General features: G+C 59.3%; 1 protein-coding gene across 1 annotated transcript in view; it reads left to right on the top strand.

Annotated features, from left to right (window-relative positions):
• COL4A2 (collagen type IV alpha 2 chain) overlaps positions 1-10,592 on the top strand; it is a 173,557-nt gene extending 162,965 nt beyond the window's left edge. Inside the window, exons 41-48 of the mRNA XM_043573741.1 lie at positions 2,869-2,985; positions 3,809-3,970; positions 4,113-4,211; positions 4,556-4,702; positions 4,859-4,975; positions 6,071-6,262; positions 7,406-7,692; positions 9,538-10,592. Coding sequence (XP_043429676.1) covers positions 2,869-2,985; positions 3,809-3,970; positions 4,113-4,211; positions 4,556-4,702; positions 4,859-4,975; positions 6,071-6,262; positions 7,406-7,692; positions 9,538-9,795 — 1,379 coding nt within the window. The 3' untranslated portion in view covers positions 9,796-10,592. The remainder of the gene's footprint in view (positions 1-2,868; positions 2,986-3,808; positions 3,971-4,112; positions 4,212-4,555; positions 4,703-4,858; positions 4,976-6,070; positions 6,263-7,405; positions 7,693-9,537) is intronic.
• Positions 10,593-10,918: the final 326 nt, after the last annotated feature.

Consider the following 10,918-nt stretch of genomic DNA (forward strand, 5'->3'; position numbering starts at 1 on the left):
TGAGAGGCTGCACGGTGCTCACGCAGCCTCAGTCAGGGTCTGTTGACCGGCACATTCCCCGCTCGGGGGGTAAGGGTTGGTCCACCGGCACAAGCCTCCTTAGAGCCCCCCGGGGAGCTGGCAGTGCCGTGACTTTGAAGTCAGATGCCTGCATGTGTGTTCTCATTCTGCCTCTCACTTGGTACGACTTTGCACATGGCTTTGCTTATAAAACGAAGGTAGAAGCCCACCTTCTGGGTATCGAGGGGATGCGGTGAGATAATACAGGTGAGGCTCTTACACAAAGAGGCCCAGAAAGCAACGCTCGCTGGCTTCTCTACAAGGCCTCCAATTAGCATTTTTTCAGAGAGTCCTGCTCGTAAGAGGAGCTGCCCTCTGAAAGGGGCGGGGGAACGCAGCCCGGGATATGGAGGTGAGGCTGGGCCCAGGGGACAGAGGGAAGCGAGAGGCATGGACAGTGCTCACAAGACTTCAGCTGCGCCCTGTGTCCTGAGGCACGCCGACTGATGCACACGGCACATGTTCAGGCTCAGAAACGGGCAACAAGGGATAGGTTACGGTTCCCAGCAGGACAGAAATCACCTCTCTTACTCCCCTGTTTATACCTTGGCGAGATGCCTGCTGCAGAGTCAGTGTTCACAGACATTCGTTGGAGCAGAATGTTGTGAAACTCTTTGTGACCGCCACAAAGTCGAAAGACTCCGCCACCCCGCCCCACGATCCCATCGCACGTTAACTGTGTGCCATCTGTTTCCCAGAATTCTTGAACCTACAGTGTAGCCCCCCGCACTCCATCAGAGGGACCCAGAACGTGCGGGCTCCCACACGGCCCTGAGGCCTCGCAGCTCTCTGTAAAGCAGCTATCCCCTGCGAGGGCCTCGTCCCGCATCAGAATCACGGCAGCCCAACGAGCTGGTGGTTTCTGAGCAGACTCCGGGCTCTGCCCACTGGGCCACAGCCTCTGGCCATCGTGAGGGAGGGAGACTTCCCACGGAGACATCCCCAGGCAGGCCGGTGAGGACACACTGTCCTCCGAGGATGGCGGGTGACCGTGAGCCATCGTTGTCCCTCCCGTGGGCCTCACCTCAGGCCAGAAGTGCAGATTTGCAGCCGAGGCCCCTCTTGCCGCTGATGTGGGGCTCAATTCATGGTTTGCCTGTGCAGGACGGGTTTTCATCAAACTTCCATCAGTCGGGGGTTTCTTTCAACACTTAGGAAGATCCATGGGCGCCAAGGAGGGAATGGGCTTGTGTTGACCCTGATTTCAGCAAACTGAGCCTGGTTCACTCAGAGTGTCATTAACAGAGGCCCAGTCACTGCGGTTTGTTGTGGGAATCCGGCCCCTCTGGATCTTCTGACTCGAGAGTTTCTGCCATTATCCACTGACACTCGCCGCCTGTTTCGGTCACTTTGTTACAATACTTAGACACAGCTCAGTTGGTGTCGTTTTCTGTCAAACTACACACGGCAGCTGGCCGGTCCCCACAGGCCTCGTAAACCCGCTTGCCCATTGCCTGTAATCGAGACAAAGACGACACCTTTCTCAGTGTTCCCCCTGGCGCGTTTCTCCGTCCGCTGCGCAGAGGCACGCGCCGTGACGGGTATCGGAGCCGCGGTGTGGCTGAGGACCAGCCAGGAGGCTGCGTGGGGGGCACAGGAGGCGGCCGCTGGCCCCTCGGTCACGCGGATTTGCCCCGTGCTGCCCAGCTCACCGTCCGCCCTGGAGGAGACGTGACAGTCCCGGGACACCCGGACGCCTCTCTGCACCTCCAGACTGTGGGAGAAAACAAACACCAGTCTGGCAATTAGGAGAGAAACCGACCGCCTCCCCACTGGCAGCTCCCACGCCCGCTGAGCACGGACGGGCACCTGTGACCGTCGTGTGGGCCGACACGCGGGACCGGGGGGCTCCCACAGATCTGCTCGCATGGGGACTGTCCTCCACCGTCTGTCCTCCATCAGTGCCTGAGGCCGGTCCTGTCCCGTGCCGCAGTTCTGTTCTGCGAAGCAAATACCAAGTGAGAGATTCTGAACCAGGGACTCTCATGGAAATGCAGAGTCAGGCTCCTGACAGCCCCTGGTCACACGTTCACCGACCGACCTACACGTGACCTTTTGCTCTCATGTGTTTCTGTTGAAAGACACCTTATTTGATGTGTGTTGTTGATACGTTGACGTGGACCTCGTGGCCACCGGCTCGGTCTCTTACCCAAAGGAAGCCCCTGTGACACACGTGTCCTCTGTGAGCACGATCGGGGAGGAGGGGGGACAATTTAACAGTGAAATCACCAATAGGAAGCCCAGAAATGTAAAAACCACAGCACTAAACAGACACAGGAAGAATCCTTGTTGACACTTGGAGCTGAAACGAGGGTCTGCCTCTTCTGCTTGTCCGGGAGGGACGCCGGCACTGAGGGCGCATCGCCAATAAACCCCGCCGAGTACGCGGATCGGCGAGCGCAGAACCCTCGAGCGGCGAGGACAGCTGTGCAAAGCTGGGACCCAGGCTACCGAAGGGAGGGCGACAGGGCAGACTGGGAGCGTCCGTGTGGTCCTTCTGGACCAACACGAGTGCTGGCCACACCCGGAACCTTCCATCCCAACCCAAGTGCTAGCCAGCAACAGAGCCAGCCTTCCAGGGCCCAGGGGCCGTCCTCAAGTACCACAGCCACATCGGCTGAGCAAGATCCGTGGGACCCTCCAGGCAGCAGGAGGGGCCAGTGGCTTCCCCACGTCTGCAGTGTGGCACGGTCCCCACCTCCCCTCACCGCCCCTCCTTGGCGGCTCTGCTCCTGGACAGGAGGGGAAACGATAGATTGAAAAGTTGGACGGTGATGGCAAACTGACTTCCTCTGTTTCTCTCCGAAGGGGAACGAGGCCCAGTTGGGAGTCCGGGACTGCAGGGATTTCCAGGAATCACCCCACCTTCCAACATCTCCGGGTCACCTGGTGACAAAGGGGCGCCGGGCATATTTGGCCCAGAAGGTAAGCAGGACTCCTGTTTCTGTGTGTTGCAATCTGTGGGGCAGGACCCGGCGGTGACCGGATTACTGTAGGGATGGGACAGAGTCTCACTGCCACCTTGAGGGACATTGTGCAAAGGGAAATGGGCCACACGCGCACGGAGGGATGAGCACTGTGTGATGCCACTGGTAACGAGTCCCCAGAGCATTCAGGTCCAGGGACGGAAGGGAGAATGGGGGGAGCCGGGGCTGGGGGAGGCGACGGAGAGTCGCAGGTGAATGGGGGCAGAGCCCCACTTCCGGAAGATGAGAAGGTCTGAGGTGGACCTTCTGGTGTGGCAATGGCCACACAGGTCCTTCAGTGCCCTGAAGTACAGGTGTACTCAGTGCCCCTGAACCGCACATTTAGAAATGGTTGAAATGGGGACGCCTGGGTGGCTCAGTTGGCTAAGTGTCCGACTTCAGCTCAGGTCCTGATCTCACAGTTCGTGGGTTCGAGCCCCGCGTCGGGCTCTGTGCTGACAGCTCAGAGCCTGGAGCCTGCTTCGGATTCTGTCTCTCTCTCTCTCTCCGCCTCTCTCTCTCTCTCTCTCTCTCTCTCAAAAATAAGCATTAAAAATTTTTTTAATTAAAAAAATAAATGGTTAAAATGGTAAGGTTTATGTTATGTATATTCTACCACAATAAAGAAAACTCGTCCAGTGTTAGACATGCCAAAGACGCCCCCAGACAGGGGACTCGACACCTGGCCCCCCCGGGCATGTCCTGCAACACATGCCAGTGCCGGTTGGCCGTGCCCGCGCCCTCCTCCTGTGTAACGTCTTTCTGGTGACTCATGTCAACAGGTTATCGAGGGCCCCCGGGGCCACCTGGACCTGCTGCTCTCCCTGGAAGGAAAGGAGATGAGGGCAACCCAGGAGCCCCAGGAAACCCCGGGACCAAAGGGTGGGGCGGGGACCCCGGGCCCCAGGGCCGGCCTGGCGTGTTCGGACTCCCAGGAGAAAAAGGTAACGGTGCCCATGGAGGGAGGGCTCCTCTTGTCTCCTCTTTCCGGGGAGGCTGGCGGCACCAGTCAGGGCAGGGGGCGGGGGGCAGGGCTGGAGCCCCCACACAGACATGTGAGTCCTCTGTGTCCTGCTTGTCTTGAAGGACCCAGAGGGGAGCCAGGACTCATGGGAAACACAGGAGCCACCGGGAGTGTGGGCGACCCAGGCCCCAAGGGGCCCAAAGGAGACAGGGGACTCCCAGGTGAGTGGCCTTCGCACACCCACACAGCCAGCATCTCAGGTGGGCGGCCCCAGAACTGGGCTTCAGGACGATCCCTGGCCCTCCGGGCTGGGGGACCCCTCCGAGGCCTCCCTCTGAAGTGCCACGCTGGGACCCGCTGTGGCTCCTGCCGTGACTGGGTGACTGACAGCCGCCGGTGAAGGGAAGGCCCTTAGCGACCTCGCAGACGGGTTATTCTCTAGATGGCAAGATGGTTCCAGAAAGCTCCAAGATTGGTTTCAACGGATGAAAACAATGGAATACAGATCATTGCAAGGAAGCCGGGAGCACCCCTGTGTCAACTGGCCTTTCTTTGCCCTTTCCAGGTGCCCCCGGTTCTGTGGGATCCCCTGGGATTGTGGGAATCCCCCAGAGGATCACCGTCCAGCCAGGGCCAGTGGGTCCACACGGAAGGAGAGGCCCCCCGGGGGCACAGGGAGAGATGGGGCCCCAGGGCCCCCCAGGAGAGCCAGGTAGGAGCCCTGCCGGAGAGCCGCCAGGGAAACGCCTTTTCCTGCTCGCGTTCTTTTCGCTTGGGTTTCCTCCCCGGAAAGCCTGTGTTGAGCATCAGTGACACTGAGCACGGTCACGCCTTCCATGGTGCTCACACCCGTTTCGTGGCTGTGCAGGTTTCCGCGGGGCTCCAGGGAAGGCAGGGCCCCAGGGAAGAGGTGGCGTTTCTGCTGTTCCTGGATTCCGAGGAGACCAGGGGCCCATGGGACAGCAGGGGCCCATTGGCCAGGAAGGTGAGTGACGGACAGAAAGGGGGCAGAGGGCAGGGGGTTTCTTCCAGGTCCACTGAGGGTCTGACTAGTGTCCTGTGGTGCGTGGGGAGGGATGAGCCAGCACCCAGACGAGAAGAAAGATGCTGCCCCTCACCCAGGCTGTGGCGCTCGGTAACAACACCTGTGCCCATGAGGGCACCCGGTCCAGAGTCCCCAGACAGGCCGGCCCCCTTGCTTCCACTGACACGTCCGCAGGAAGGAGGCAATCAACGCGCTTCGAGAAACGGGCTTTGTAATGATCTCAAAGGTCTGGGTCAGTGAGCTGAAGGAAAGCAATTGTGTTAGTGGCAGCCATCGTAAAGTCTGGTGTCACTGATTTCTTAAAATGATCTGTACATACGCAGGGCAGGATAGGCCAGAAATACCAGCAATTTGTGCACAAAGAAGTAGGTTTGTTTCAGTCCCCTCTGAGCTCACTCGGAAACAGTGGTAGGAGTGAGTCACATTCAACTGGGGTGCACGACCGGTGTCCCCATCACAGGAGAGTGCAGTCCGCTGTCCTGCGCACGGACCCACCCACGGCCAGGAGGTTGTGGGCTCCGTGGGGGATGTATGTCCAGGGACACACGTGGGCAGAGGGGAGTCATCCAGGCTGGGAGACCAAGCAGCAGAGGTGGAGGGGACGTCCCGTGAGGAACGTGAGGACAAGTGGAAGTGTCCCTTGGGGGGAGGGGCGGGGAGCAAGGCAGGATCAGCATGGACAGCTGATTCCCAGTGTTTGAAGGGTCGTCTTGTTGGAGGCACAGTAGATGTTCCGCTATGCTCCAGGGGCGGACTCGAGCCCTGGGTGGGCATCGTGGGAGGCAGAGTTCTAACCCAGACGTGCCCAGCCACGGGGCTCTTGGGACAGAGGAGTCCCGTTTGTTGGGTGCGGGTGAGCCGCAGTCCTCTGGGCCCTTCGACTGGCTCCGCACCAGCCCCTCGTTCAGGGCCCTGGCAGGTCCTCCAAGGGGCACAGCCAGTGAGGGCCAGGCTTCGGGCAGAAAGCGGGCAGCAGCCGCAGAGGCCAAGGTCCGCACAGCAGCTGAAAGGCGGCCACTCTCTCCCGGGTTCTAGGGGAGCCAGGCCGCCCGGGGACCCCCGGCCTGCCCGGCATGCCCGGCCGCAGCGTCAGCATCGGCTACCTCCTGGTGAAGCACAGTCAGACGGACCAGGAGCCCATGTGCCCTGTGGGCATGAACAAGCTCTGGAGTGGGTACAGCCTGCTGTACTTCGAAGGCCAGGAGAAGGCGCACAACCAGGACCTGGGTAGGTACCACCCGGCCAGCCCCGGCCAGTTCGGCTCCTGGTCAGCGTCGGCAGCTCTCGGCCGGACGGGCTCCTGCCGATCGAGGGCACTGGGCCCATCCACATCCCTGGGCTTCCAGAAGAGATGAAAATGGCCTTTGAGACCTCCAAAGCTCAGGTCAGGACCACAGAGGCTGCGGCCTGCACAGGCTCAGGGGTGGCCCCGCCTGCCCTGGAGGCCACTAGAAGCTTCACCCCCAGCTTGGCTTTTCGCCGCAGGCTCTGTAAACGGTCAGGCTGGGGCCATGAGGAGCGGGGGGGTCACACAGGGCCCCCGGAAGAACAGATGCACATTCAAGTAAGCCTGGTTACCAAAAGGAATTGAAAGGACTTAAAAGCACACAGGAAGTGCAGCGAGCACACGTGAAAAGTGGGGGAGGGGCAGGGGTGCCTCCGTCTGAGGGGCCTGTGGTAGGGACAGGGGTGGGGAGTCCCTCAATCCAACCCCGACGCTATGTGCACATTCCCGTCTACAGGTTCCACTTCCGAAATAAGTTTAACAGAACACAAAGCGGGACAAACGCACAGGGCCAGGGCCTAAAACGCAGAGCCAGGAGCAGGGCCTAGGCGGTGGGCCCCGCGCTGGGCAGGCTTGGTGGCAGGTGCCCACACGTTGTCCCCAAGCCCAGTAGGCAGCCCATGTGAGCAGGGAAGACTGTGCAGCTCTAATTCATCCTCTCTGCCCTGAGATAAAGGCAACCTTTGTACCCAGGAGCAGGGGAGTGTTTGGGGTTCGTATGGCCAGAGTTCCTTCAGGGAGGGCCCCTCAGGGTGCAGGAAGCCAGGCCCTTATCTTGGGTCCCATCAGGGGTTTCTCGGGGCTGGTCTTGAAGACCCCCAAACAACATAGGCCTCAGCCAGGTGCTAGTTCATGAAGACCCCACTCCATCCAGGGATGTGTGTGAAAACTTCTAGAAGGGCAAGGCTGAAATGGCAGGGCAGACTCCAAAAAAAGGAATTGGAAACCGTTAGCCCGGTCCCCTGTGCAGATCTGAGCCCCGCCGGGTGGCTGGTGGGCAGGTCCGTGACGTGGGGCCTCTGGGACCTGGCCCGGCCTGGAGGGGCGTCTTCCCAGCCACACTCAGCTGCGACCTCTTTCCACAGGGCTGGCGGGCTCCTGCCTGGCTCGGTTCAGCACCATGCCCTTTCTGTACTGCAACCCGGGTGACGTGTGCTACTACGCCAGCCGCAACGACAAGTCCTACTGGCTGTCCACCACGGCCCCGCTGCCCATGATGCCCGTGGCCGAGGATGAAATCAAGCCCTACATCAGCCGCTGTTCCGTGTGTGAGGCCCCAGCCGTCGCCATAGCGGTACACAGTCAAGATGTCTCCATCCCCCACTGCCCAGCTGGATGGCGGAGTCTGTGGATTGGATATTCTTTCCTCATGGTATGTGGTACTTGCCTGCTTTCTCTGAGCATGGAACTGGGTGGAAATCTAGTTCCTCTCCCCAACACAGCCTGCCTCTGGAAGAATAATCACACGGGATAGTTGTTCAGGTTGCACACTGCACAAGGGCATCTGGCCCAGGGGATGAGAGCTGGAATACAGCCTGCACTTTTGCCTAAGCACTTTGCGAACTGAGCCATGTCAGGCATGGGCTGCCCCACCCACAGGGGCCCGTGAATTTGCCATCAGGCCACTGTACAGGCTGCAATTAGGATAAACTGGGCCACCATGATAGCAACCCTTACGGTTTTCCTGCTTACTCCACCACTGTAGGGAGAAAGGAAAGGCCAGTGACGACAGTAGGCCTTGTGTTTATATTCGTTATAACTGCCATAAGTCATAAATCATATAAATAACATAACATGTAAGCGATAGGAAAAAGTAAGTATTCATTCTTAATATTTTTAGAGGTATCATTGCTGCAATAATTCGAAGCACAGAATACTAAGTTCTGTGCAGACAGGCACCTCCCTACTTTTCAAGAAGCTGATCACGGCCACGTGAGGTGACTTTTGAGGACAGAACAACCCTGTGTGGTTACACGTGCCATCGGGGTGCGTCTGTGTGCATGTGTGCAGGTGTGTGTGTGTGCGTGTGCGTGTGTGTGTGTGTGTGTGTGCGTGCGTGCGGACTAAAGTCAGAGCCCTTGCCGGCCAGGCTGTTCCCAGCTCTGAGGCTTCCTGCAGGGTGCTTCCTCCTGACCCTGGCCCGACAGCTCGCTCCAGGTGTCCTTCCAGGGCAGGGCCCTCCCCAGGCCGGCCTCCGCTCCTTCACGCCAAGTGGGGCCTGAGGCTCCCTCCCACACCAAATGGACTGTGGGGCTCTGGGCTGGGGGGGCTCCTGCATTCTGTGAGCACAAGCCTTTTTCAAAGCTTCTTGTGCTTGTGGCTTTGTTTAAAGAGGTTGACCTGGGTTACCCGCCCAGGACGCCCCAGAACAGCCTCCTTTTTTTCCCTCACACTGTGGCTGAGACACATCCCTGTCCCACAAGCCACAGGGACAGTGTGTGTCCCACCAAGCCTGGCGGCCCATTTCTCTATGAGCTTCGGGCCCCGGTGGTCCCGTGCGTCTTAACAAGCCACACTTGTGACACCACGAGAAAGTAGCAGGGGACAGAAGTGAAAACGAGGTCCCCTCTGACGCTTCCCGCCTCCCGGCCAGCAGCCACATGGTCCTCTCAGGTGACCAGCTGCCTAATTAACAACCCTCTGATTGAAAAAACAATCATTACACAAGTAGTACCTGTTGGTTATCGAGACACCAGCAAGTGGAGATTTCCAGAACCACTCCCAGTCTCTCTCCAGAAGAGCAAGTGAGGAGGAGCTGTCGAGGCCACTTTCTTTCTGCCTTATTTTTACCTTACCAGCCTCACGTGTGCCCTGCATGTTGACTTTAGTTTTCCTTTGAAAAAAGAAAAAAAAAAAAAAAGCAGTTCACACGTTGGCATCTGTCCTGCCAGGTGAACACACTTCATCCTTTGAATAGATGATTCGGGAGACAGTGTTTTTCCCCAAGACGAGTCAGCCGCGTGTGCCGGTTACAACCTGCTTCTGCTCTGGGCTTCCCTTAAGCTCAGACGGTGCGCGTGGGCTCACGTCCCTGTCCCTGCACCGTGCCTGGTGCGTGGGCCACCCTGGTTTATTGCAGGCGGTCTGTATTGAAAGCGCAGACAAACTCCGGGGGGTGTTCAGCTGGGGGGGGGGGTGGGGAGGACGGTGCATCAAAGAGACCGGGCCGTCCCCCTGCGGGCGCGCTCACAGCCCTGCCCCATCTCCCTCTGTGCAGCACACGGCAGCCGGCGACGAAGGTGGTGGCCAGTCCCTGGTGTCTCCGGGCAGCTGCCTGGAGGACTTCCGCGCGACGCCCTTCATCGAGTGCAACGGGGGCCGTGGCACCTGCCACTACTACGCCAACAAGTACAGCTTCTGGCTCACCACCATCCCCGAGCGCAGTTTCCAGGGCTCGCCGTCCGCCGACACCCTCAAGGCGGGGCTCATCCGCACGCACATCAGCCGCTGCCAGGTGTGCATGAAGAACCTGTGACGTGCGGGGGGCCGCGCCCTGCACGCGCTTCTCGGGGGGCTACACTCGGCCGGGGGGGCCACCTTGGTGCTCACTCTTAACTTATTACCTCACACGCCGCCCCCAAAACCGATCTCATCCTCTCTTTCAAACTCTGACGGAAAGGCTGCCAAAGGAATTGAGTGCCAGCGCTCACACCAAACAGCCCGTGGGCACCCGCAGGGGCTTCGGCACTGGCGACACCTGCCTCCCAACAGAACGGTCACCCGCCCGAGCACCCCCATCAGGCCGTGCCACAGTGCTCTGCACCGGGTGTACCTGATGTCTCCACACGTGCCCTTAGAGTCACTGCGCTTCCAGACCCCGCAGATGCCCCGCATTGTTGAACCCGCCTAATGGGGTGGTGTTGATAAGCGAAGCGTGTCGCCAAGGGCTCCTGAACCCCTCGTGCGGCTCCCACCCGCGGGTATCCGGGCCTCCGTGCTGGCAGCTCTGTTTCCTCCCAAAGACCCAGGATGTGCCTCTTAACCCCTCAGGAAGGCCAGGTGTGCCTTTTAAGACTTTGATGGTCCCACATGAGCTCTCTTCTGTCCCCCCCCCCCGCCCCCCCCCGCCGCGTCTTCACAGACCATCAGACCTCTTAGCCACCTGTTGTCAGCCACGCCATGTGGCACACTGTAGTCAGAAGTGATGTGTCTACTGCCCCAGGTGGCCCCGGGGACTTACCCTCCATTCTTGGTGACTCATACTCCTATGACATATCTAACCTCTGTAACAAACACACAATAAAAGTTGGTTTTGAGCTTTTTATACCCCAAGGTGTTGACAGTCTTCATTCTCCCACGTCTGTCAAGCACAGTTTGCTGCACGAACCCCACACACCCGCCACGCCCCTCCCCGGGTCTGTGGTGTGGCTTGTCAGGGAGGTGTTTGTGTTTGCAGTGTGTTAGGGCCCACAGGAAACACCCCAGCCACTACTCACGGGGCTCAAGAGAACGGGCGCCTCACAAACACACTTCCCAAGTCATCTGGTTAGTTCTGACAGAACGTCCCAGGTCAGATCTCCGTATTTCCAAGAAACCCCCAAGACACATCTCTGGAACCTGGCAGGCCTCTGGGAGCCCAGGCCAGAATTTATTTCCAG

The sequence above is a fragment of the Prionailurus bengalensis genome, chromosome A1 (genome assembly GCF_016509475.1).
Source record: "Prionailurus bengalensis isolate Pbe53 chromosome A1, Fcat_Pben_1.1_paternal_pri, whole genome shotgun sequence".
NCBI classification, from domain to species: Eukaryota; Metazoa; Chordata; class Mammalia; order Carnivora; family Felidae; genus Prionailurus; species Prionailurus bengalensis.